The sequence below is a fragment of the Mus pahari genome, chromosome 12, assembly GCF_900095145.1.
Source record: "Mus pahari chromosome 12, PAHARI_EIJ_v1.1, whole genome shotgun sequence".
Classification (NCBI taxonomy): Eukaryota; Metazoa; Chordata; class Mammalia; order Rodentia; family Muridae; genus Mus; species Mus pahari.
The window spans coordinates 31,075,038-31,102,763 of NC_034601.1; the positions used below are offsets into that span (position 1 = coordinate 31,075,038).

The window sequence follows — 27,726 nt, forward strand, 5'->3', positions numbered from 1 at the left end:
GTAGAAGTGAAGGTGCTGCCCGCCACAGCCCCTGTAGAAGTGAAGGTGCTGCCCGCCACAGCCCCTGTAGAAGTGAAGGTGCTGCCCGCCACAGCTCCCAGGGAGAATCCACCGTGCTTCTTCCCAGACTTTCTTACGCACACACAACCCATTTTTCATAATCAGATACTGCATCCTTATTATGGCACAAGGCTATAAATACTATTTCTGGATATCAGAAGTACTTCTGATAGATGTATAACATCCAACACAGATTTACCTGAATTTAATCATACCCAGTTAGTCAGTGAGAGCCAGCCAGTCACCCTGCCTGCCTGTCTATCTTGTCTGTCTGTCTCTGAAATGTCACTGTTGCCCATGCTGGTCTTGAACTCCTGTGTTCTCAGCCTTCTGAACCTGTAACCTCCTCAATAAATATCTTTAGTGATATTTCTGATCATCTTCTAAGAGCCAGACCCTGACAGTTAAAGGACAGAATTATACTTAAAATTCTTTATGGAATGATTCGCTTTCAGGAAGGCAGAAACAATTTATATACTTCAACCAATAGACAGCCAGCTTTCCTGTCTCATGCCACAGTAAAAATGGAGGGTCCCCAATCTTGGAGAAAGCACTTAACATTTCAACAGGTCCTATAAATAAAACACTAATCTTCCTTTCATAGGTAAAATGAATGACTAAGAGGCATGCACTTGTCTTCACTGAAACGCTTTAAGTGTTGTGAGCCCCATCTACTCAAACCCATACATTTCATATTCCCATCATTAGCCCGTTTCCCCTATCCTTCCCATCTTTGTGCTCTTTGGATTCTATCTCATCCTTCCTCAAGAACTCAATCCCTCCCTCCATCATCTTCCACATTCTTATTCTGTCCACTTCACTTTTGGGTGCTGTGATAAAAACACAAATCAAAAGCAACTTAGGAGGAAAGGATATATTTGGTTCACACGCCGCAACCACAGCCTATCATGGAAGGGCATCAGGGCAAGAACTCAAGCAGGAACAGAAGCAGGAACCATGAAATACTGGCTTGCTTCCCATGTCTTGCTTAGCCTGTTTTCCCATACAACCCAGGTTGGCAACACCCCATCTAAAGTTTCCTCTTCCCAGTGACTCTAGTTTGTGTCAACTTGACAAAACCCAACCATCACATTCTCCTTTTCCTCAAATCTAAATGACCCATGCCTTACTATTTTTACATTTATTTATTTGTGTATGTGCATGTATGAGTATGGTGTGGCATTAAGCCAGAGGTCAACTTGCAGGAAATGGTTCTCACCACCACTGGGAGGATCCCAGAGAGTCAGGGAGATCAAACTCTGGTTATCAGGCCCGGTGGCAAACGCTTTCATCCACTGAGCCATCTTGCCAGTCCTATCTTTTATGACCCTCTTTCCACTTCCCATCCTTAAGCTACATCAGGACCTCCTTACTTACTTTGTGCCACTGTGGGGAGGATTGGAAGGGCTCTCTAGCAGGCCCAACATTGCAGACCGGTTTTGCCCTCCCCCCCCCCTCTCTCTCTCCCTTGTAAAACCGTTAGATTACATTCTTAAAGCTAGCCCTCAAGGTCTAGTCCCTTATTTGGCCACTAACTCATTCCCGAGACTAAACACCATGGTCCAGAAATCAAAACTCATTTTTCTGGTGACACTGGCTAACCTGTACAATCAGGACTTACCAACTCGCCTAGCACAGACTTCCCTTTTACCTAAAAACCCACTTCAGCAGATACTTCCTTTCTGCCTTTGACCTATCCAGAGACTCCCCCCAACCCCATGCTTGTCCCCGTGGGGTAATAAATCTCCATTGTGCTGAGAATTTGGTGTCTGGGTGTGTTCTGAGCTGACTCTGAGCTCCTGCCTCTCCGCTATTCTATCTTAGTAATTAAATTCACTACAATGGCTTCTATATTTTTCTTCTCTTAGGTTCACAGGTTTTTAACTGAGAGTTCTTCTTATTATCACTTATAACCCACTAATACCTACAACATAGTAATGCATCTACTCTGCCCAATTAACAGGTCTTCGAGGGCATTCCTGTTTTTCTATCCCTCCTCCCAAGTGTGTGTGTGTGTGTGTGCGCGCGCGTGCACATGTGCATAACAGTCTTAGCTGGCCTTGAGCTTGTAATGAACCTCCTGCCCAGATTTAGGATTTCAGAAATGTAGCACCATGACTGGCTTCTATCTTTCTTATTTCTAACAATAAACAACATGACTGCAGTCCTCCATACTCAAAACTTACAGCTCCCATCTTTCAATATATATATATATGGGCTGGAGAGATGACTCAGTGTTAAGAGCGCTGGCTGTTCTTTCAAAGGACCTGAGTTTAATTCCTAGCTCCCACACAGTAGCTCACAGACTCTGTAACTCCAGTCCCAGGGGATCCAACATTCTCTTCTGGCCTCCACAAGCACTGAATGCATGTACACAGGCACACATTCAGGCAAACATTAATGCACACAATAAACAAAACAAACCCTTTTTATATTATAGGTACAGGTGTGCATGTGAGTGCAAGCAGTTGTGGAATCCAGGAGAGCATCAGAGACCTTGGAGCTGCAGTTACAGGTGATTAGAAGCTGCCCCACATAGGTGCTGGGACCAAAGGCCAGTCCTCCACTGCTCTGCAAGGGCAGCAAGCACTCTTAACCACTGAGTCATTTACATCACTGTCTTTACAGGTTATAGCAATGCAGCCTGTACACAGATGGCTTTTTAATGCTCCAGTTCTTTTTAAAAATATGACTTTGGTTTTGAAGCCTTCTCTTGTTGCCAAAATTCATCTGGTTCAAACTCTTTACACGCTCACACTTTTCCCTCCTGCTCCGGGTAACAAGAATGTTTCCTTGCTGCCTTTCCTGCTTTACACCTCTCCTGACTTCTAACCACCTCGTTTCTTTCCTCAAATCACTGCCACACTTCCTGTTTCCATGGAGCCTTCAGTTGATAATCCTATCTCCTTAACCTTTCCTGTCCTCTAAATTCTAAAGTCAGTAGTGTACTGCCTCTTGGGAGGAAGAAAGGGGCAGGGAATCCCTGACCTATTATAGTGCTTACCAGTGACCACAGCAGATTTCAAGCTGCCAAGATGACATTACCATTTTTGAAGTTGGGGGAAGTGCACAATGCCAGCAGGACCCAGCTCAGCAGCACTCCCAGTCTGCTCTGTAACCTAGAGCCTAATAAATACTGTATGCTCTCTAGCTCTATTATATGGGTTGGTTTATACACTGCAATAAAAAGCCCTAGGAAGTTGGCAGTGTATGGGACACACTGTGTACGCTCAAATAGAAACCCACTGGCAATACCTGGAGCAATATGATAAGCAAAGCCAAAATTGGAGTAGTTACAATGGATGTGATCTCATTTAGGGTTGGTTAGCAAGAACAAATAAAAGAACAATAAAGGAGCAAACTGGAGTAGAAATAAAATCAGAGTGGGAGGCAGATATTGGTTATGTCCCAGCTTTGACCCTATGTGGCCCTTAGCAAGCAAGTTCCCTTCCTATGCCTTACGTTCCCTCCTCTAGCCAGGGGTGGTGGTACACACCGACATCCCAGTACTTAGGAGGCTGAGGGTTCCAGGGCAGCTAGGGTAAATAATGAGGCACTGTCAAGAAGCAAAAAGTAGTGTTAAGTTCCTTCATCTACATACATTAAGGGACTAGATGACTTCTAAAATATTGCTTGGCTTCAGTGCTCTGGGATGTGGGTTAGACAGGAGAAGCCTGCGGTTGTTTCTACACTGGTGACAGCAATGAAAAGGTCACTGTAAAAGCTGACAAGCCAATGGAGCACAGGGCAACCAGAACTTCTCGAAGGTATGAAGAATATTATGCTAAGTCTATTCATTCTTTTGATCCAATCACCCTACAATGTCTTGGAGCTGAGTAGATGGAGCAGTGGATAAGTTTGCCTCCTCTACCCTTTCATAAAAAGCCAGGCGTGGCTACTAAGTGTGGTATGGAGCGGCACTGTGAGGGGTGGAGACTTGAGGATCTCTGGGTTTGCTGGCTGCCAGCCTAGTTCCAGGCTCAGTGAAGGAATAAAGGAGGGCGATGGAACAGGATACCCATGTCCTTCTTGGGCCTTCACCAGGGTGCAAAGTGTGTACACAGACTCCACACACAACACACATCTAAATAAAGATACATTATCTTAAAAGTTGTATCTATTTTATTCAGCTTTCAGGAGAAAAGAGATGTGAAAACTTACCTTACATTTGCTTAATCCAAGATATTTCCTAGAATCCTTCCATCAAAGCAATATATACTAACAGATACTTATAAGAGCTGAGAACTTAGTAACTATATGGCAGAGCTAATCTTGATGCTAATGGAAGTCATGGCAGGGTGGGTGAGAAGCCAATTAGCCTCAGAGTCTTACAGTTGTGCTTCTTAAAAGAACTGGCACTGCTGGGACATGGGTGTAAGCCTCCGTCCCTCTCTCTTATTAGTATATGATCATACAAGTCAGAACATGATTTCAGAGGCTCACAAGACCTCTCACCTGTGGCATCTTTGTAACAACTTTGACCTACATCTATCTACAACTACATTCATACAGCAAGCAACTAAAGCCCATAATCCCTCTAGGCTGTTTGCAAAGGGAGTCCACCCAGGAATTCCAAAGGAAGCTGTTACACACAGCTCTACTGCTTAAAATGAGCCAGAGTACCTAAAACATTTACCCAGAACAGGACCTTATTCTGAATAATATTCTGGATAAAACAATGCCTAGACTACATTTCTAATTGAGCTACCACACGTTTGGTCAATGTTTTTTATCAAACCGCAGTTGGTTCTTGAAAGTCCATTTGTGTATGAAAGTGTATGCCCACTTTACAAACACATCTGCACTTTATGTGTACAGACTTCATCTGTTCACCTTAAGGAGGCCCAACTGCACTGGGGAGGGTATCTGTGAGTTCGAGACCAGCCTGGTCCACATATTGAGGTCCATGGCAGCTGGAGCTACATAGTGAATGCCTCGAAACAAAACAAAACAAAGCTCCAACTAGCCATAAGATAGCTAACTTATACACGCGCATACCCCAGTAGCAGCATCAACAGCAGCAAGGAACGCAGATAACACAAACTCGCTGCTCTCCTTTGGTGCTGACGTTTATCACCAAGTGGTGCTGCACAAGTTATTTAGCCCTGTGACTTATGTTTATTTATAAAGACAGGAGGGAATGAGATTCAAGGGGGGCACTGTAGAAATCAGATAATGTAAATCAGAAAGTGCTTTTATTAATAAAACAGGTAAAAGTAAAAGAAATCACTGGAAGGTGCTCACAACACACCAGACACTCACAGATCACCTGGAAGTCGTTGCCCATAACATCCTTGGTGTGCTATTAAGACATGAAGTAAAATAAATTGTTGCTAAATCGTGCAAGGAATTCTGTCTTGGTTTGAGGCCCAGCAGCGAAGTTCCAAAACATCAGAAATCTTCCAAGACACTTTAGATTTCCATGACGTGTGCTACAGTCTAGAAAAGTAACTACTGCCAATGTTCAAGTGACTTTCGCATAACTCACAGGTTGTTGATTCTTTTGCAAACTTTGTAATACTTAACACGCACAACAAGATTAGATGATTAGATCTTAATTGATGCAAATCAAAACCAGTAAAAGAATGAGGGCTTTTTCTTTTCTTTCTCCGTTTTTTTTTTTTTTTTTCTAGAGCAGAGTGGGTGGTAGTGTTTAAGGGTATAGGCAATGCTGACCCATTGAAATGTCTTCCAGTCAGTAAAATCTAGCCTCTTCACTGGCTACTCTTCAAAATTACACAACTATTCTACATTTACTATTTTTTTTTTTTTTTTGCATTGCTTCAATCGCATTTACAATGTACATTACTCCAATAGCAAAACGTGGCGCTATTCTTTGTCTAAAAATTTAACAACTCTGTAGTAATTTGACGCCATGGAACAAAGGCTAGATAATGAAAGTTCATAAAGATGATCAAAAGAGTAAGCTACCCTCTAAAGACCCTCAAGACACAAGCTGCAAACTCTGATTTCTCAACTTGATAACTCAAGGCTTTCTAGATATCCCCGAGGCGGGATACGTTTACTTTACCAGACTTCAAAACACTCAACCGTTCCAATGTTTACTGAGAAAACAGGCTACAGACCTTACATTATTAGCATAACACTTTCCCCTAAGAAAGTCCAGGCACTTACCGCACTATTGTTTAAAAGTAATGTACTACCACCCACATCTTAGGGCAACAATTCTGTGAGATCTTTGAGTCCCTCACCTAAAGAGGGAGGGACGAGTAGCCGAGTAGGAAGGCACAACTAGAATAACGGATAGGAGAAAGTCAGGGTGGAAAGCATCAGTTCCGTGGATAACTCTTAATAGGTGCTCACATGGGGATGGGGACCAGGAGGAGGCATCAAGGCACTAACTTAAGACGGGAGCTGCGTGAACGAGCGCCAGATGCCAGGGTCTCGGCCGGCCCCCCGCGTCTGCTAAGGCGCTGCGCTCCTCACACGGTCGCAGTAAGCAGGACACCCCCACCGGTGATGCCCCCTCCTGCCGCCCGCAGACCCGCGTCTCACCAGCCGCCAGACGCAGGCCGCCGAGGTTCCACATGGCCGCCTGCTCCGCCGACGCACAGCACCCCACGGCGGCCGCGGCGCTGGCGCTCAATGTCACCAAGGGCCCGCGTGGGAAGGGCGCTGGCGGGGTGGGCGGGGCGTGCTGGCGTGACGCAGCGGGCGTGCGGGACGTGCGCGACGAGCGGAGGACGCGGCCAGACGCCCTGCCTGCCCGGGCATGATGAAGGCAGAGGCGGGAGGGCGATGTCTGCCAACAGCGAAGCGCTGAGTAGTGTTTTAGGACTGTGCAAGCGAGTCACACACGCGGAGTGACTCGGGGACCAGGGGCCCTATGGCGTCCGGGCTTCGAGAATGTCCGAAGGAAGCCTGCTTTCCACTTAGCTATGTTTTAAAAAAACATCTAGTCATTCTCACCGCTTGCCCACCCTCACCTCCCCAAGCGCCGCTGTTTCTCGACGTTTCTTCGAGTCCTCGTCCCTCATTAGCAACCCGATGCTCTAGGCTTAGCGGACAGGTAACCGCCCGGGCGCACGGTATTTGCTGTCAGGCAGCACCGCGGACTCCTCTGCTCCACGGTGATTGGTCGGCTGCGGGGGTCCTCGCGTTCGTCCAATATGGCGGCCCCCAGTGGCAGTGTGAACTGTGAAGAGTTCGCCGAGTTCCAGGTGACGAGGTTTTCCACACGTGGCCGGCTTGCCCAGCCTTTTGTCCCCAGGTCCCAGCCGGTGCTTTGGTCCGGGAAGGGAGGATAGACAAACTGTAGGAAAAGCAAGCCGCTCAGCGCTTTTTCTAGGGGAGCCTTTGGAGGTCATGGGGGCTCGGGGTGGCCTTGGGAAGCGGAGGTGCACAGCGCAGGAAGGTGCCGGAGGCTCTCCGGGTCGTTCTGGAGCGGTAAAGCCGAGCTCCGAAGCCGTGGGTAGGGATAGTTAACAGCTCAGCAGTTCCCCGAACTCCGTTCCCAGCTTCTACCAATCCTCTCCCACTTCTAAGTTGAGATTCCGTAGGAGAGCAAAAAGTGAAAGAGACTTTGTGTACTTGATAAAGTATTTGGCACAATGCCTTTGTGTGTGTGTGTGTGTGTGTTGAGATACAATGAATATTTGGAAGCTTGGAGGGAAGGTCAAATACTTGGTATGTGCTATTGCCTTCTTGCTCCCGAGAGAAGGTGTAACACCTAAGTAAATTATGTGTTTTTGGTTTTTCGAGACAGGGTTTCTCTGTTTAGCCCTGGCTGTCCTGGAACCCACTCTGTAGACCAGGCTGGCCTCGAACTTAGAAATCCGCCTGCCTCTGCCTCCCGAGTGCCGGGATTAAAGGCGTGCACCACCACGCCCGGCTGAAGAGTACTTTTAAATATGCTGCATGCATATTAACTAAAGTTCAGGACTTTTTTACTATTTTGGAGGGTTATATTTTGTATATGATATAGTGCACAGGTATTTACAAATGCTCCTCCTAGTTTGACATGGGCATATTCTTGTAAGGCAGACTTATGTCAACATCAAAATTGATGCTTTTATCTTCAAAAGTTTTCTCATGGGCTTTCCTATGCAATTCCTGTCACCTTCTGTCAAGTTCCAACTATTATTAATTCTTATTTTGTTTTCCCACAGCTATGTATTTTAAGCTTAAAAGATTTTTAAAGATTTTTAAACTTTTTGTATTCCCCTTCATGTACCATTCCCGGAAAATATCCTATTTCCAAAGTTAAATAGAATTAAAAAAAAAAAGTTTAAAATTGGATGCTTCAAATTTCATTTTAACATATAATCAACAATTTATTGGGTACTTTTTTTTTTTTTTTTTTTTTTTTTTTTTTTTTGATAGGGTTTTTTTTTTTTGGTTTTTCGAGACAGGGTTTCTCTGTGTAGCCCTGGCTGTCCTTGAACTCACTCTGTAGACCAGGCTGGCCTTGAACTCAGAAATTCTACTGCCTCTGCCTCCCAAGTGTTGGGATTAAAGTCATGCACTACCATGCCCAGCTGTTGGGTACATTTTTAGCCTGCTCACACAGCCATAACTAAATACTATAGCCCTAAGTAGTTTAAACAGCAGAAATGTGGGTTTCCTGAAGTTCTGGAAGCCAGAATTCCAAGACTAGGGTTGTGTTGGGGTTGGCTTCTGGTGAGGTCTTTTCCTGGCATGCAGGCTGTTTTCTCACTGTGTCTTCACACCTTTCCTCTGTCTGTGCAGCTCGAGCAATGTCACTCATATCTCTTCCTCTTCCAATGAGGACCCCAGTTGTGCCAGATTAGGGTTCCTGCCCTGCTGACCTCCATTTATGTATCTCTGTGTGTATTTGACAAGATCTCACTATGTTGTGGAGGCTGTCCCCAGTAACCCTGGTTCAAGAAGCCCTGCTACAGCCTCTCAAGTAGCTGAAACTGTATTTTGTGTGCCTGGTTGTGAACTCCATTTAACTTTCATCCTCAAAAGCCTTGCCTATGAGGTCTTGGGACTTTCCCATGCACTCCAGGTTGAACGATTTAGCCACTACCACTGTCTACCAGCTACAAGGCTCTGGGAGATACTATGGTGGACAGGGTACGAGATGAGGACCTTTAAGTGGGGATTAAAACATGAAGATGACTCTGGAGCTAGTGCGGGAGAGCTCAAAAAAAAAAAAAAAAAAAAAAAAAAAAAAAAAAAAAAAAAAAAAAAAAAAAAATGAGGTCATAATTGAGTTGAGCCTTAGATAATACCAGTTGAATTCTAGGCAGAGGTAATTGCACACAGGCAAAATGTTTCCTGTACAGTCATGCATTGCTTAATAATGGGAATATATTCTGAGAAATGTGTTACAGGTGATTTTATGTTGTGCAAATATGAACAGTAATTAAACCTTATCTAGGTTTAAGCCAATCCCTGTCATGGCCTCATGATGCAATTGGGATGCAGTAAACAGGAGATCTACAAAGCTGCTCTAAGTAGAAGGAAAATATGCTAAAGTAATGATGGAAAGAATAGCGTGATAAATACATAAACCAGTAACCGTCACTTATTATCATTGTCAGGTACACTCTGTGCATGAAAATATTTGATACACTTCTGACTGTAAGCACAGTGTATTTTTTTATTACCAGCATTACAAAAACTTGGAAATTTTGGCTCCTTTAGACTCTTAGGGGAACTCAGTCAAGGGCTAGTCAAGAAAAACATGTGCTGGGCATGGTACCTCACAACTTTAATCTCAGCTTAGGAGTCAGAGGCATGTGGGACTTGTGATTTTTGCAGCTTTAGGGTAAGTCTCATTAGTCACTTTTGTGTCCTCTTTTGAATTTAGAATCTAAGCTCTAAGGACTTGTCATGGCATGTGGGCATCCCTAGGCCTGGCTGTGGTGGTACATGCCTTTAATTGGGAGGCAGAGGCAGCTGTATCTCTGAGTTCGAGGGCAGTCTGCTCTACATTGTGAGTTCTAGCCCAGCCAAGTTTATACACACAGAAACCTGTCTTGGAAAACACAACCAAAATTCTAAAGTGCCTCTAGACGAAGTCTTCCAAAAGCTTCTCTCTCCTAGCCCTTTCCATATCTAGCATGTATTTGAAAACTGCCCTATTACTCCTAACTTTTCCTCAACACATGCTCCTGTTTTTCATGCTTCCCCCCCCTGTGTCTTCACTCACTTAGAAGTACCTCTCCCTTCTCCCCAGCTGAGACCCAGGTCATGTTTCTCTTGGACAGAATCAACTCACTATTTCTTTCTAGGATGGGTTTCTGTATTTCTATTAGAAATATTTATTTGGGTGTACACAATTGATTTTGAGCTGACTTTACACTACCCAGCCTTTATCCTAGACCCTCCTGGAGTTGACATAAGGGCTCGATGCTTCCACTGTAAGGAAATGGCCTGGTGAGAGATTTAGCCTTTTTTTGTAATCTACCTATGGAATTTAATAATAACTTATAATTCTCAACAATCCTGGAACAAGTGTGCATCAGTACAGTTACTATCATTGTGTTTGTGAAAATTTCTTTTAAAATTTTATTATTGTGTGGATGTGTGCATGGTGGAAGAGTACAGGACACACGTGGACGTATGTCTGACCAGAGGACAATTTAAGGAGTTGGTTCTCTCCTTCCACCTTATGTGGATTCCAGGATGGAACTCAGTTCTCAGGGTTATGTAACATGTAGCTTCATTTGCTTGACTCTGCAGTTGAACTCCCTGTGGTGATAGAAGTGTTCTGCATTTGTGCTGTATACATGTACTAGTTGCTGCTAACATGTAGCTCTTCAGCATAAGTATGCTGTAGTAACTGAAGGTTTTACATTGAGAATTTCAATTTAAATAACCTTGCAAGCTAGTGTCTGCTGTATCAAAAGCCCAGTTTTAGATCATAGGTTGGTACTCTACTCGTGTACAGGAAAGGGAGGAAGATAGAGTATTTGGCAGACCTCATTTATAGATTCTGTTGTTAAGATGCAAAAGTAGTGGTGAGTTCAGGGGCAGCCAGATAGTTTAACAGGTAGAAGTACTTGCCAAACAAGCCTAATTACATCCTGAGTTTGATACCCAGAACCTGTATAAACTTGGAAAGAGAGAACCAAATCCAGAGTTGTCCTCTGAGTACATGCATGCCACAGCACATGTGCACCCACACACATTAATACAGTTTTTTAAAAGTAGATTCATTGCCCAATTAGTACAGACAAATTCCATTGCTCTGTAAAGACCTTAATAGTGTGTTTATGATGTTTTATTGGGAGGATTTGTTTATCATGATTAAAATTATAGCAGGTATTCAAACTCAAAAACTGGTTAGAGTTCAGTGTCAGTGAAAGCCGAGCGAATGTTGAGCTGTGTACTCTTTGCCTGGATTGCTGTGTCAATCCCCTCACTTGTCTATGCTAGTGTTCAGTCTACTTTCTAGGCAGCCATTTCAAAACACAATCTGAACCATTCTTAGGGCATTTTACTCATATTCTGTGCTTCTTAGAGAACATTAAAATCCTGTAACATATCCTACAATACTGAGTCTCTTGTTATACTGTGTTCGTATTCAATGGTCTAGTTAAGTGATGTTATCAAGGACATCCTTGCAATTCCTGAATTCTTAATGATATTGAACCTGAGGTAAATTCCCATGCCAATTCACAGTCCCCATACTATGCCAGGGAAGGTTAGTGGGTGTTAAAAATTCTACTAGGAAAGGGTTACCTAAACACATTGGGTAGTGTGTTAACTGTACAAAAGTATTTGGTGTACAGTTTAAAAACAAATCTTTTAAAAAATATATTTATTTATATGTGGTTGCCTGCATGTATGTCTGTACACTGCCTACATGCCTAGTGCCCTCAGAGCCTAAAAGAGGGTGTGAGGTCCCCTGGCACTGGAGTTTTTGATGGTTGTGAGCCATTATGTAGGTTCTGGGGATCAAATCTGGATCCTCTGGAAGAGCAGCCAATGCTCTTAACCACCTCTAAAGTCTTAAAAACAGTTTCACATTTCACTGTTTTTCCTTAAAAGGAATGAGTTTTATTCAGGTTAAATGCTTTATTGACAAGAAAAGACCATTCTAGAACACACTTACTCATCATCATCCTCTTCCTCCTCCTCCTCTCTTTTTTCTTGTTCTTTTCTGTCTTGATGATGTCCAGAGACTGTCTTGCAGTGCCTCTCTCCATCCTTGGGTTTTTACATTCTTCCCACCATCTTCTCTGTGGTGCCTGAGCCTTGGAGTGCCTGATAGAGATTTTAGGGCCAAGCAACCAATAGTCACTTCTCAGCACTTTGACCAATTATGAGTCTTTGCTGCCATCCATGCAGAAAGAAGCCTCTGATGAGGACTGACAGCAGCACTGATGTGTGGGGATAAGCGTACATATTTCAGAGTTGTCTTGACAATATGTCTGTTAGCAAACACATCAGTAGGTTTCCATAGTAGGGCCTATGCCATGGTTTCTTGATCAGGTTTATGACACCAGGTATGAATTCTTACTGTGGAGCAGGTCTCCAGTGCAATCAGAAAATAGCTGGTTGCCTTTGTCTGTCTTGCCACTCTTGCAGGAGTGGTCACTCACCTCCAGCCTGGCAGGTCATTATTGTAATTCATGGTGCCCATAGGACTTCTCTTCCCCAGAGAACCTTTTAGTGGTAGGAAAGCTAGCCACCAGGGAGGATGCTTCTTGCTTAGTTTCATCTTGGTGTCTTTATGTCCTGTGACCAAAGTGTGTGGCGTCTTCAGCAATTGGATCTTACCAGGTAGTCTGGTGGGCAGCTATGAGTAATGACAGTCACTTGGATTGTTTGGGGCTCTAGGGTCTCACTGACTAGCATCTTGTAGGGTGGTAGGTATTCCACACTTGGCATTGGAGTTTTCATATAATGTGTGACTTCTGGGAGGACCATTATCCACCCATGCAGGGCACCTCTTTTCCAACTTTTCAAAAAGCAAATTATATTTTTAAAAGCTTACGAAGTAGATTTCCTTAGGGATTTTTCCTCATTCTTAGTTTGAGTTAACACTTCCCTCTACCCTGTCTTCTCTGCCTGCCCTCTGGCCTGATCCAGCCTGACCTCAGTCGGCTTCCCCACTCTCATTTCACTGTGGTCTACTGTCCCACCTCCCTTAACACTCTTTTTTTTTTTTTTTTTAAATTCTCCCTAATGTCTCCTTTGTAGCCTGCAGCACCCCAGGCTAAACACTGCTGTAAGATTTGAAGCTAGGATCTCTATCTGAGAGAGAACATCCGGTGTTTGTCTGAGACATTTCTTGATCTCCCTACCCAGAATAGCCCTGAACCCCAACTTGATCACAGTCCACTCCATGATACTAGCTTCCCCTTCCCCACAGTATTTCTCTACCAGCATCTGTTGTTTGAATGCCCTGTGAGTTAGTAAAAGGATACACTGCTTCTTGTTAATACTGTTAAAGAAGAAAGTTGCTGAGAGCTTTCCTGGTCAAGGAAAACTATCCAAGAGACACGACTGACACCTGGCCTCAGAAGATAAGTTCACTGTGAACAGGGGAGAAAAGGACTTGGAATGAGATTGTTAAAGGGGGTGTGGGAAAAAGCAGTCGTGTTGTAGGAGGCTAGGCTGGCTCTGTCTTTCCTTCTTCCTAGAGAGAGGCTCTTGCTAATGAGGCCATGCTGGCCTCCAGCCCATGAGTCTCCTGTCGGCCTTCTGAGTGTTCAGATCACCTGCTTGTGCCACCACACCCAGATGTTTTCTTCCCTCTGACTCACCAAGTGCTACCATCACTTGTTTGGAATTTACTACTAGTGGACATTATATACCCTACCTTATATGACATACTGTTTAAAGTGGTAGTTGCCCAGGGAATATATTGAGATTTTCCCCTAAGAGTTATGGTTTGCAAAGAATACTATCAACAAAAATAAATAGAGGAAAAGGAGACAAGATAATGAGCTTTGTGTTACTTGCCTGAGGTGTTTTCATTGCGTTTTATTTGTTTGGGGAAGGGAATGCATGTGCGGTGTATTCAAGTAAGTAGCCGTCTGAGACCCAGCCTGTGGGAGTGTGCTGGGTCTCTCCTTCCACTATGTGCGTCTCGGGGTTGACCTTAGCTCAGCAGACTTAGTAGCAAGTGTCTTTAGCAGTTGGGCTTTCTCACAAGCCCTTGCCTGTGATATATTCATCTAAATTATGAAATTGTGAAAGCTGCTCTGTTTCCATATTGGGATCACATGCAGGCCGTTAAAGTACTCAGCAGTTTAAGGGGAACAGAATTTAGCCTACGTGCTCTGATTAAATGGTTGGTGACACTTGACTACTCCACAGACAGAGAGTATAGAACTATTAAAAATGTCTTCAAGGAAACCGGGAGTGGCTTAGTGGTGGAGCACTTACTAGCATGCATGAGGGCCTGGGTTTGATTCCTAGCACTGGGGTGTTGTCCAGTGTTTTTTGGTAATACAGGCAACATGTTTACTGTATGTCATTTTTTTAAAATGTTACTTCATAAATATGTATAAAAGTAATAAGGAAACATGTTAATATATTGCTAGTGGTTATCTTTGGGTAATTAAATGTTTTTTCAAATTTTTCTATAGGGAAGGTAGGTGTATGTGAGGGGTACAGTAAAGAAACCACTGCAATGGCCACCCTGTGGTATGATTAAGAGGAAGGTTATTATTGTGAATGAGAGAGACAAATAAAAACAACTTACTGGTCATGGCCAGGGCTATCAGAGAGGGGGAGGGGGAGAGACAGAATGACAGAGACAGAGCATGAGAGCATAGCTGGGAGGTGGGAGGGGGAAGAAGAGGGGAGCAGGGAGGGAGGGAATTTTAAGGAGGATGAGTAGCTGGGTGGGGGATGGAAGGGCCAGGAGTCTAACAACTTTTAGATGTATAACAAGAATGTGTGAGTGCGAACCAGGGGAGCCTGGAGACTACTGATGGCCTTTCACATACAACATGTTCCTTTTGCCAGAGGCAAGAGAAATGACTCCTTTGGGCAGATGGAAATCCATTTCATAAGGTTCTGGAGAACGCTGTCTTTTTTTTTTTTTTTTTTTTTTTTTTTTTTTTTTTTTTTTTTTTTTTGGATTTTTAGACAGGGTTTCTCTGTACAGCCCTGGCTATCCTGGAACTCACTTTGTAGACCAGGCTGGCCTCGAACTCAGAAATCCGCCTGCCTCTGCCTCCCGAGTGCTGGGATTAAAGGCGTGTGCCACCACACCCGGCTCGAGAACGCTGTCTTTAACCACCAGAAATCCCTGTGTAGCACAGCTGGAGCTCATTTTTAGATACGTGGACAGCACTGATGCTAATGACAAGGAGTGTTTGTAACAAATGGGGGTGGGGGTGGAAGTATTGCTTCCAGTCTTGGGTTTAATTTGACAAAGGAAAAGAAGGGGGTGGTATGTTGAAGCAAAAAATCAAGTAAAGTTTATTAAGATCAAAAAGGTAACTTGGATGTTTATAGTGTAATGTGATTGTTCTCTCCACGACTTTTCAGTGACCCAGGTGTGTTTTGTGGGGAATTGGTAGTATAGGAGGTGTTACAGTTTTGAGAACATATATAAAAAAGGGAAGTGTATATACTGTTAGAAACTCGGCCCAGAGTTCTGTTACCTGAGCACAGGGCATCTTGTCCCTTCTCTAGCGAGCACTGAGGAAGGAGAAGAGCTGCCTCACGAGGTGGGGAGCGTCTGTGCTGCGCAGTATACTCTGAGCTCCTTGTCTTTTTCTCTTTTGGGGTGCAGTAGGTTTCTGGGGATGGAACTGAGGACCTCACAGGTAGGCAAGTACACTTCTACTGAGCCACATCTCCAGCCACTCGGCAATAATAAATAACTTTTGGTATTGTTTTTCTTTCGATTGGGTTTGTGTGAGTTGGAGACTTTGAGGGACAGCCAAGCCTTGAGAAATGTAAACCGGGGTTACTAAAGTAAAGCTAGAGCTAACTCCTACCTGCTTGATGAATAAAAAGGCCAAAGTATGTTTTTTTCTCTAGTAGCCAATTTGTTCTGTTTTTATCACAAAAATATTTACAGTCATAGTAGAAAGTCAGAGACTCAGCAAGGTAAGGCTGGCAGTGGGCGGCTTTGCATCTGAGCTGACCAGCCCTGCCCTCAATTCCCCTAGCCCCACATTTGCAAAGTTAGGTTTGAGCCGGGCACCAGTGGAGAGAATTTGGTGTTCAGGTTGGAGAGTCCTTTCTGGCTATGTGCTGGGTGGAAGGTAGAGTTTGCTAAATATCGAGCCAGACAGTGGATATCACGGCTGAGCCACAGAGCTGGACACAGAGTCCTCGGGCAGAATCACTGTTACACATCCCGCCAGCCATCATTGTGATAAAGACAGAGATTTTGATCGTTTCCTCTTATGTAAAAGGGTTGTAAAATATCCAAGTTTTTTTCCTCCTTTTGCTTAAACTTAAATATTTAACTTATCACTTAACATTTCATTGAGATTATCTTCTTCTGTTCTTTTATTTTAAATATATATAGGAATTGCTCAAGGTGATGAGGACAATTGATGACAGAATAGTACATGAATTAAACACTACGGTTCCAACAGCTTCCTTTGCAGGGAAAATCGATGCCAGCCAAACCTGTAAACAGCTGTATGAGTCTGTAAGTTCATCTCGAGTCTCTCCTTGGTGTTTCTTTATACCTTTCTTTGCAGGTATAATGAGAAATTTGTTGACTTACACCTACACTATGAGAAACACATGAGATCTTGAGTTCACCTGAAGGTGGGAGCACACTGACCTTAATGCGGTTTCTATAGCTCCAGACATTGTGTGGTGTGTGCGCAAATCTGTGAAGAGGTGGTTGTGAGAATGGGGGTAGCAGTGACCTGGCCTGTGTGCTCAAGGCCTTCTGTTTAAATCCGCAGCGTGCATGGGATGAGCACAGGACCCTGAAACAGCCCAGGCAGTAAGTAGCAAGAGTGAGGACCTCCAGTGCATCAATCCCAAGAGGCCAAGCAGCTCATGGCACGAGGAGTGAAAGCCTTGCAAACCTTTTATGTTTTGTTGTTTCCATTAGCAGGGAGGTGAGAGGAGGTATGTGCTAGAAAGGGAAGAGAGAAAGCTGCAGGTATTAGTAAAACACCCGTCCTGGGGCTTTGGCGTCCCCAGCCTAGAATCGCTCCTTACCTGCTCCTCCTCTTTTGATTTGCCAAAGCAGAAGGAAATGGTGCAGCTGTGCTGTACCTTACTGCTGTCCCTCCATGAAGTTGGAAGTTAAAGCTCAAATGGCACCTGCTGTTTTATACTCGCCCACCACAAAGTTACTGTGTAGATTTCTAGAGGATTGCAGGTGTGGAAAAAAGTCATTCTGTGGAGAAACTTACTCATATCAAATTCAGAACACTACCAACTGACATCTTAGTTCTGATTTTCTTTGTTTAGTTAAAGTCTGTCATTCTATTGAGCAATCAGGTAAATAATTGGTTTTAAAAATTAGAAGGTGTGATGTTTTCATGATTTAGTCATGGCGAGTGTGTACTGTGGGATGTTTGCTAGTACGTTTATGTCTTCAGGTATGTCTGACTAGAGAACTAGAAGTGTATGGTCACTCTGTTGCTCTCCTCCCTGCTACCTGTATGCTCTCTACTGTCAGGTCTTCCCATTTCTAGTCTTCTGTTAGCACAGGCTTGAGAGTATCAGGCTTAGCAATGTGGATTCCAGGACCAGATCAAACCTCACCTCTGCTGCTTCCTAGGCTGCTGACGGAGCATTTTGTATAACCTCAGTTTCATAGTGTTGTAGAGGATTAGTGGACTGAGAAAGTGTCTTATGTAGTTTAATATGCTTGCCTGAGTGGTCATTATTCTATTTCAAGTAACTTTGTTCTAGAGACTGGGTCTGTGAAGCGCTCAGCCAGTAAGAACCACCAAGACCTTTTCTTTAGTGTTGTCTCCTTTGAGGAGTCCAGAACATCCAAAGTTGCTTGTAGTTGATGAAGACATATTTGCATTCCCTAATGGTGACATTTGTTCATAGGAAAGAATATGAGAGCTAATGCATACATTTAGAAAGTTGACCTCGAAAGGCTTCTCATAATAAAAATTAAATAATTTCACTGAGATCTCTCCAGGTGTGATTGGAAGAGGAGTTTGAACCATGACCATTACACCTTGCTTACCCAGGACAGATTGAGAAAGGCTGTCTTGCTGGATGTGTCACTCTAAGAAGGAGTTATGAGAACCATTCTGTAGTTATCCTTGCAGTCAGCGTACACAATGCAGTCGGCATACACAATGGCGCCACTAAGCTCTGCCTCAGCCTCTCTTTGTCAATACTTTACATTTTTGAAAAGGCCTGGGATTGCATAGTTTAATATAATATTCTTTATATTTTTTATGTAACTAAGATATTTCCTACATCCCTCTGTTCACAACTTCTTTCCCTTGTTAGCAACATGAGACTGAAACCAACTAGGAAAGACAAAAAAGGAGAGATTACAGTCAGCGGTAGGGAGGGTCAATGTGAGGTAGAAGAGCACATGCAGGGGGAGGTGAGGAGAGCAAGGACGGGCAGGAGGCCGCAGGGCAAGTCTGCCTGGGTACCCTGAGAGCGAGGAGCAGGAGATACTGGCCCAGATTGTGGAAGGAGGCAGCCTGGCCTCATCCTTGGCTCCTTCTGAGGCTTTCCTTCTTAGCTGATTTAGGCAATCCTGCCAACAGTTTTCTCTTGCAGAGATTTTTAAAATTTGTTTTAAAAATTATTACATTCCTGAAGTCTCAAATTTTTTTCTAATACTAAAATGTAACAAATTAATGTGATTTCTGTCCCTCTTTTCATTCTTTTGCCCTTTTAGTTGATGGCAGCTCATGTCAGTAGGGACAGAGTTATAAAGAACTGTATAGCCCAGACCTCAGCAGTAGTAGAAAGTCTCCGAGAAGAGCGAGAAAAGAACCTGGATGACTTAACGTTATTAAAGCGACTTAGAAAAGAACAGACAAAGGTAAGCTGAGTAGCCCTTGCATTTCTAAGGCAAAGGCCCCAAATACAGTCTTCTAAATGGAGTTTTAATATGTACAGTTTCCAGTAAGTTATGGTTATTACTTTAAAACAGTGATCAGGACAGGGTTGGGAGGATGAATCAATGCATAAATTGTTTGCTATGAAGTATGAGGACTGAAGTTTGGATCTTGAGAAGCCATTGGAAAAATTGGATGGTTGGGCCTCGAGAGATGGCTCAGTGGTTTAGAGTGCTGACTGCTCTTCCAGAGGATCTTGGTTTGATTCCTAGCAGCCAAATGGAGGCTCACAACTGTCTGTAACTTCAGTGCTAGATGATCTGATCTCCCTTGCTGGCCTCTGTCAAACACATGAAACAAATAAATACATCAAACAAATAAATTAAATCAACATCAATAAAAACAGAAAAAAATCTTGGGTGGCTTATCAGCCACTTGTCATCATAGCTCTCCAGAGGCAGACAGGAGACTCCTGGGCAAGCTGGTTAGCTAGACAGGCCAGAGTTGGCTAGTACCAGGGTCAGCCTCAGTGAAGTAAAGACAGTGGAGTGTGGGGTAGAAAAGACACATGGCATAAACTTCAGGCCTCCATTCATATGTGTGCACACACAGACACATACACACACACATACACACACAGAGATGGCCAGAAGAGTAATGTCTTGTCATCAGGTGGGTTTTTATATCACACTTAGATGTGGTATAGTAAATGAATGCATATTTTATAAACAAGTGCAGTATAGGAACTTGGGGAAAATTAACATGGACTTGCGTTTTCTTTCTTTTTTTCTTTTTTTAAAGATTTATTTATTTATTTATTTATTTATTATATGTAAGTACACTGTAGCTGTCTTCAGACACTCCAGAAGAGGGCATCAGAATTTGTTACGGATGGTTATGAGCCACCATGTGGTTGCTGGGATTTGAACTCTGTACCTTTGGAAGAGCAGTCGGGTGCTCTTACCCACTGAGCCATCTCACCAGCCCGTTTTATTTCTTTTCCTGTGATATTTTCCAGTGTTTAAGACAAAACATCAATACTGACCCACATCACATCAGAAGCTCTTTGGAAAACATGTCTGCTTACTTGAAACATTTCTTCATGAATTTGTGTATTGAAAATATTTACCCCTTTAATTGTATAGGAATCTGCTGAACTATAGTATAGATTCCTTAAGTTCTAGCTATTGCCCTCTTCAGCCATAAACACATAGTACTGGTTGAATATATAGTTAGTCTCAACACCTCAGGGTAATGTCCACCCTACTCTGCAGGCATTGTGGGGTTTGGTATAACTTTTGTACACCTAACAGCATCTCTGCAGTGTTGTTACTTAAGAAAATGTTGTGGGCCAGCTAAGTGGCAGGTAAGGATTCCTGCTGCCAAGAAGACCTGAGTTCGATCTCAAATCCACATGGTGGAAGATGAGATCTAATTCCCGTAAGTCGTCCTTTGACCTCCACAACCACTCACTGGATAGACACACGCACACTAAATACATGTCAAGTGTTCACTCAGGGATATGTGAAAGGAAGCTTTTTCTCATGGAATACAGTTAATGAGGCAGAGTCACTGTTGGGGTCCTTATTTGTGGCTTACAAGAAAACAGTTGTGCTTTGGTGTTCTGGGTCCTTGGCCCACTAGGGCTATGAGAGCCCACAGATCTCATTTCCCACCATGTGAATAGCATAGTGTTTGCATTTAACTTCCTTCCCCAGACTCCAAGTACTTTAAGTCACCCGCAATTGCTGATCACAGCTAATACAAGTAACTGCGTTTGGTACATGTGAAGTTTTCATCCCAAATATTTTTGATCCCCAATTGCTTAAATTCACAGATCATACAGAGGGCTGGCTACATTTTGTTACATATACATTGCCATCCTTTTTTAAGGGAACTTTTAGGTATCATTTTATTTTATGTGATTCCAAACGTAAGAGAAAAGTTGCAAAGCAATGTAAAGCTCTCCCATGCAGAGCTCCCCTGCTTCCTTCTGTTTACCTGCTTCACAGCGTCTTCATCTCCCTCCCTTTCCCTCTCTCTCCTGTGTACACATGCTACTCTTCTCTAGAATGATTTCGAGCACTTGTTGTATCCTTTTACCCTTAAATTTATAATTTCTTATTTTTCGATGTATTTGTATGTGTGTGTATGTAGGTCAGAGGACCACTTGGAGAAGCTGGTTCTTTTTTCTTCCAACACAGGAGTTCCTGGGATTAAACTCAGGTCAATCAATATAGTTGTCTGTTTAAGATAGCACAGTGGGCTTGTGTGTCAGATGACTGGAAAGGCAATGTAAGTAGGTAGTGTGGAGCTCAGTGTTTGTTTAGCAGATGTAACCAGATGCACAGGGGCACACAGCAAGTAGGCTGGGCTGCCGTGCTTTCTCAGCTGTTCTGCTAACTCAGTGTTTCCCTGGATGCAGCCTCAACCCTGCATTTGTGTCTCTCTGTCCGTGAGTACTGCTTAGGTCTCTGCTGCATACTTGTTTATTCACCGGACAGTGACGGAGTCTCCAGCTGGTGAATGTGTTCAAATAGGCCTTGTTCTTCCCCTTGATGTTCAGGGTCGTTTGTAGGTTATTTTGTACAACTGGTCAGGGTCTAAGTAGCTCCAAGCTTTCTATTTCTTGAAAGCATGACTGCAAACCTGTCCTCCACTACTATGAGGAAAGGCCATCCTTTCCAGCTAATCCATTAGCTTCACTAGTAATGGAGGGAAGACAGGCTGTGCTGTCCAGATTAGCCTAGCGATGGTGTGAGCAGTGCAGCAGCCATGTTACCCTTACTTCCTGGATTTGTTACCGATGTTGACGGGGTGTGAGGCAGAACTGCTAAGTCATACTGAAAAGTCAGAGTTGGCTAACGTTGCTAGTGAGGTGCAGAGTCCAGGAGAGCCCAGGTATTGGGAGTGATTGTGTTTTTGTTTGCTCAGCTCTCATATCTGCCCCTTTGCCCTTAGTGCCTGGAAGGGACAGCCACATGGCCTGCAGGGAGGGGCATCGGAAGCAAGCAGAGAGCAATGTAAGGCTTGCTTCCCAGCCAGCGAGGGCAGCTGAGTGTGCTGTAGCAGAGGAGGAAATACTTCAGCTGTTTATCTTCCAAGTGAGGTTATGGAGTCTGTCCTTCAGTGTTCCAGGCCTTACTCATTCAGGGATGATGCAGGGACACCAACTGGTGGCTCTCAAGTCACAAGCTAGGAAGTGGCTAGGCATTTTAGTAACTTAATTGTCAAGCCTACCATCTTAAGTCCCACCCTCCACAAACTTTGTACAACCTAACATACTCTAGCCTTTTACATGTTAGGGCTCTGTTGTTGTTGTTGTTTTTAATTGTTTCTATTTGGAAAATTCCAGGCATTTTATTTCTTACTTTATAAAATCCTTTTTATCTAAAACATATTCATTGTCACCCCACCCCTTTTCAAATATGAGCTAGCTTATTCTGGAGCCAAATGTGAGTGACTATGGCCTGGGAACACCGACCGAAATCACCCCAGGCTCCTTGCTCCACGGAAGCGTTTTCATAGAGTTTTTATAGTAAGAGAACAAAGTAAGTTCTTTTTAACTTTTTTTTTTTTAATCAAAAATTACCTATTTTCCACCTCTTTCTTACCTATTTACTGTTTTTGTTTCTTTAAATAAGAACTGAATTCAGATTATATATAGGGCACAATGTAGCAAATTAAGATTATCTGTACCTTATTGGTAACAATTTTCTGGTTTTTTTTTTTTTTTTTTTTTTCTGTCTCTTGCAAGTCTTAAGCAAACTTCTTTGATTTTTATACCTTGCCGCTCCAGGGGCAGAAGTCACACAAAATTGAGAATTAGAGACATTTTATATCTCGACAAACACCTACAGAGGTGTCAGTGGCCTTTAGTAGTTGGTGTTTTGTAGACAAGGCAGAAGAGAGCTGGAAAGGCTTGTCTTCATGCTAACCTGTAACCACGGTGTCAGGCACAGAAGGTGTTTCTCCCCTTTGCTCAACAGTAGGCACACAGGAGGCCTGCTTTCTTTGGGTACATCCTCACTTCCTCCATCACAGGTCTTAACATTCCCCACGTGGAACACCATTGAATTGGGTTCTTGAAGTATCTAGCAGGAATTGGCTGGGAGAGCTCCACTAGGAGTCCCTGGCAGACAGTGTCCCCTCGGTGAGGCTTCCAGGTGGAGTAACAGATCCTCACAGTTAACCGAGGCGGTCAGCTGGCAGTTCCAGTGAACTTTCTCTCCACGGATGAGCTTCCTGTAGCTGGACTTCTGGCCTCCTTCCTACTGGAGGCGTGTTTCTGTCATGATAGAAGCAGTGGTGAGGTCCATTAGAAACGCTTTGCTTTCTAGTCGTTTTCACGGGAATGTTATTCTTGGGCTGGCTTGCTGTTCTTTTCCTCCCTGTCACAGAGTGAGTGGGGCCAGCTCATCCCTAGACACAGGGCCTTGGAGGACACCTTGAGACAGACAAGCTTGGGTCTGAAATGTGGAGGGACAGTGCTTCCAGGGCCAGTGTCTCAGAGAGCTCAAACAAAAATGACAGCTTACTAATTAATGCACATTACATACGCTTTGTAAAAGTTGATTTTTCTCTTTGTGTTGTATATGAGTGCATATGTGGGGGTATGTCTCCTGTGCTGGTGTATGTGAGGCCAGAGGTTATGTCAGGATGCTTTCCTCAATCACTTACCCATCTTATTTTTTGAGGCAGGGTCTCTCACTAACGTGGCAGCTTACAGTTATAGCTAAATTGGCTGGCCAGCAGGTCCCCAGGATCTGCCTGTATCTACCCCATCTCTATTCTCCAGCACTGTGGGCTATAGTTTTAACTCTTTACAGTTCAGAATTTCTATTTTTCTCTTGCAGTTGAAATGGATGCAGTCAGAACTAAATGTCGAAGAAGTGGTAAATGACAGAAGCTGGAAGGTAAGAAATAATGTTGATTTTTATAAAGAAATAGGAGAAAAACTGCAGAAGCAGGAGACAACCAGAGGAGGGCAGTGCAGGCAGGCTCTGAGAACAGAGAGCCCCAGCAATGCTGAGGGTGTGAGTGCCATTAACTTCAGTGTGGAAGCACAGTGACTTTACAGGCACACAGAGGATCTGTGAAATACAGGGGAGGAGGGGGGTAGATACTGTATCTACTAACACTAATTGTGCATGGTTAACATTTAGAGTTTTTACTGTAGTAACAAGAACTTTCAAAGAGGTTATTTGTTGAACTTAGTCATTTGTGCAGTTATTTTTCATAAAAACAGTTGCAAGCATTCTGCAATTTTGTCAGTTAATATTCATTGAGTTTCATTGAATGCAGTTACACAGGGAACATTAAGGAGAAGGAAAAAACAGGCAGACCTAGCTCCACTACTCTCCTCTAGATCTCATTAGGTTAAATATTAGCTGCTGGGCACTGACTGATTTCTGGCATTTAATAATTGCTTATCTCGTCAGGAGCTTTGGTTGCAGAAATAATTTTGTTTCACAGTGTTCACAAACAAGAAAGAAAGGAAGGAAGAAAAAAAAAAGAAACAGAGAGAGAAAGAAAAGCAGTCATTAAGCAGAGTGATGTTAGTATCTTGGTGTATGACCTTCCAGATTTCATATGCATGGCCAGGCTTGTTAACTGTTTTTAAAGTTGTAAGTGAAGTTATCTTCTACCTACTTGTAGCCAGCTTTTTTACTGTGTCATTAAATTTAAAAAGACTCACAGCATGTGAAGACATGAATAAATTACAGACTATAAATTGAGTGTCTTCTGGCATTTCTAAAATGTAGCCCGAACTTGTCATTGCATCAGCATGAGGGCTGTGCTGCTTGGAAGGTTTTGGCAATGATTGTATATTCATACATTCTCTGAATAAGTGATAATTTATCCTGGGACTTGGACGGGAAAAGGGTATGGTGACTATCTGGCTTTTGAGAGGCTGTCCAGAGGATTTTGGTACGTGCAAAGCGTGATAGAGTGAAACTTTTTGGATGTGGAGGTGCTCTTCAGTATGATGGGATTCCATTCCAGCAGACCTAAGTGTTCTCAAGACACTTAGCAGTGCGCTGCACTTAGGCATCAAGAGAGTATTATTCTATCATTGGCCCACAGAAAAGTCAAAATTTAGGCAGGCATGGTGGCCCATAACTCAGGAGGCTAAAGCAGGAGGATTGTGAGTTTTAGGCCAAGCCAAACTACATAACAAGTTCAAGGCCAGTATGAACCACAAAGCAAGACCCTGCCTCAAAATGTAAATTCAGAACATTAAAGGGTGTGCAGTGAGCACCTGTCTCTGTTGTGAGGTCTTCCACGCAGAGGGAGGGATGTGCTCTCACATGCCGTGACTTTCTCATTATATTGCGTTTCCTTGTATTACAGAAGTATGATGAATGTGTATATTTTCTTTAACATACATCAGAAGTCTTCTCACATAAGAATGTTAACAGTTTCCTTATCCTTTTTAAACCTTTTACCTTCTCTGAATTGTTCTACCAAAAACTTTCTGTAACTAGCCCCATTTAGTCATAAAGGCATTCTCAACATTTATGATATGTTGTTTCAAATTTTTGCAAGCAAGGTGAACAAAACAAGAAATACATAAATATACATAATTTAGCAGCCAGCAAATGGGTGCTGAAATTATCTAGTGAATGTTACCAAGGTATACATTGTGTTTAATTTGGTGTGCTAAAGAAACTTACTGTTTCCTAACCCTAGATGAAGGTAACATCCTCCAAATCTGTGGATCTGAATTTATATCCAGACTTGATTTATACAGGATGTCTGAGTGACTTTTGTTTCTGTTTGAATATCTTAGGTGTTTAATGAACGCTGCCGAGTTCACTTCAAGCCTCCAAAGAATGAGTAGAGAGTTTTTTAAAAGACCGGGTCATCTCCTCGCTTGGGCATGACAGATGTCAACAGGGCCAGGTTCTGAGGGTGGTCTCTGAGCCAGTAGGCTGAGGCCTTTGGTTGGTTCAGCCCCATTCAGCCAAGACCTCAAGTCTAATTCTCATAATTATAAAATAATCAATTGCTATTTTATACTGATTCTGTAAAAAAATGTTTTGTAACTATTAAAATAATTTTCTGACTCTGTGTACATATTTATTTGGTGACTTTGCAAGTTGAGATAGTCCTCCAAGAGTTTGTACAGACTTTCTGTGTCATTGTGCCTGCTTGAGGACTTTCTGTGTCATTGTGCCTGCCTGAGTTTGTACAGACTTTCTGTGTCATTGTGCCTGCCTGAGTTTATTGGTATGGATGCGGTTATAGATTAGTTTCTCTTTTGTCATTGTGGGTTTATTTTAAAGGAGCAGAATCGGACTGGAGAGATGCTCAGTGGTTAAGAGCACTGGCTGCTCTAACAGAGGACAGGTTCCATCCCAGCAACCACAGGGCAGCTCACAACTGACTATATCTCTAGTACCAGGGGGTCTGATGCCCTCTTCTGGCCTTCGTAGGCACCAGGCACACATGTGATACACAAACATACATTCAGGTAAAATACCTGTGCTTGTAAAATTAAACGGAGAAAAAAATGACAAAATCAAGCTGGATTCCATCCAAACAAACACTGTTTTTCTTTTTAAAGCTGGGCGTGGTGACTTATGCCTGCAATCCAATACTTTGGATAGCTGATGTGGGAGCATTACAAGTTTGAGACCATCTGGGGCTATATAGTAAGGACCTGTCTCACAGTCAGGCTGTGGTGGTGCAGCACATCTTAAATATCAGCTCTTGGGAGGCAGAGGCAGGTGGATCTCTTGAGTTTGAGACCAGCCATAGTGAGTTCCAGGACAGCCAGGACTACACAGAGAAACCCTGTCTCAAAAATACATTTATCTTGTTTTTACATATAAAACTATTTGGTTTGGGATTAGTGATGTTTCCTAGACAGTTTTCCATGGACACAAGAGAAGCGAAGGCTCTAGAAAAGGAAGGGGGTAAATGACAAAAACAAGAGTCCTGTTGGATTTAAGAATTCCAGCAGTGAAGAGAAGTACTTTGTACTGGGTACTAGCTGTCTGTGGCCATAACAGACCATCCCAGGTTAACTGCTTAGTGTCATCCTATTAATATTTGCTGTGTCACAGTCCTGTGGTTCCAAAGTCCAGGTAGACTGGATTCAGGGTGTGGAAGCTGAAATGCAGCTTGGAATGAGACTGGCTTTTGTGTCCACAGAAGGGGGTGGAGGCTGCTTCTGAACTCATTGAGCTTGGTGGCAGAAATTAGATGCATGAGTTGTAAAATCGAAGTCGCATTTTATTCCTGGAGTACCTGCATTTCTCAATACATGGGCCTTTTTTCTCCATTTTCACGTTAGCTGTGGTGTTTTTAAATCTTCACGGTTCTGCAATCTCTCTGACTTCCTTTCCTGCTGTAAGCCAGACCAGCGGCATTCAAAGGTTCTTATTAGCTCTGCTATAATGCTGCTTTTCTCTAACTGAGGCAGTTGGTTAATCTGTATATCACTCTTGCCTTGTAGTAATCACAGATATGATCAGGGAGGACATATGTGCTGCTGGTTTGGATTCTGTTTAGTTATGATTCAAATGACGCATGTGGCTCTGGCTTGTCTGGCTTCGGGTGGGCCTGAGCCTGCAGCATAATGACCTTCATCAGATTGTGTTCCTGGAAGTCAGCCGTGGAGGGAGAAGAGTTCCCTGTTTAATCGACAGAACTTTTTGGAGTGTTTACTGCGCGTGTTTGTTGGGGATACCGATACATTCTTTTGGGACTTTACTCAGGATAGTACTTACCTACATAA

General features: G+C 43.3%; 2 protein-coding genes across 2 annotated transcripts in view; one reads left to right on the forward strand and one right to left on the reverse strand.

Moving 5' to 3' along the window:
- Positions 1 to 6,700, reverse strand: part of Fam162a (family with sequence similarity 162 member A) — a 27,936-nt gene extending 21,236 nt beyond the window's left edge. The window contains exon 1 of the mRNA XM_029544417.1: positions 6,577 to 6,700. Within this exon, the coding sequence (XP_029400277.1) occupies positions 6,577 to 6,610 (34 nt within the window). The 5' untranslated portion in view covers positions 6,611 to 6,700. The remainder of the gene's footprint in view (positions 1 to 6,576) is intronic.
- Positions 6,701 to 6,767: 67 nt separating this feature from the next.
- Ccdc58 (coiled-coil domain containing 58) lies at positions 6,768 to 26,056 on the forward strand. Its single transcript, XM_021209694.2, has 5 exons — positions 6,768 to 7,241; positions 16,499 to 16,624; positions 18,818 to 18,964; positions 23,837 to 23,896; positions 25,774 to 26,056. The coding sequence occupies exons 1-5, from the start codon at positions 7,191 to 7,193 to the stop codon at positions 25,822 to 25,824; spliced, it is 435 nt and encodes a 144-aa protein (XP_021065353.1). The 5' UTR covers positions 6,768 to 7,190; the 3' UTR covers positions 25,825 to 26,056.
- The last annotated feature ends 1,670 nt before the right edge of the window (positions 26,057 to 27,726 follow it).

What these genes read in the sequence shown, in the direction of transcription:
- Ccdc58 (XM_021209694.2), top strand. Translation starts at nt 7,191, where the DNA reads ATGGCGGCCCCCAGTGGCAGTGTGAACTGTGAAGAGTTCGCCGAGTTC. An exon ending in AAGAGTTCGCCGAGTTCCAG is followed by an intron (nt 7,242 to 16,498) that starts GTGACGAGGTTT and finishes AAATATATATAG; the next exon opens with GAATTGCTCAAGGTGATGAG. An exon ending in TAAATGACAGAAGCTGGAAG is followed by an intron (nt 23,897 to 25,773) that starts GTAAGAAATAAT and finishes TGAATATCTTAG; the next exon opens with GTGTTTAATGAACGCTGCCG.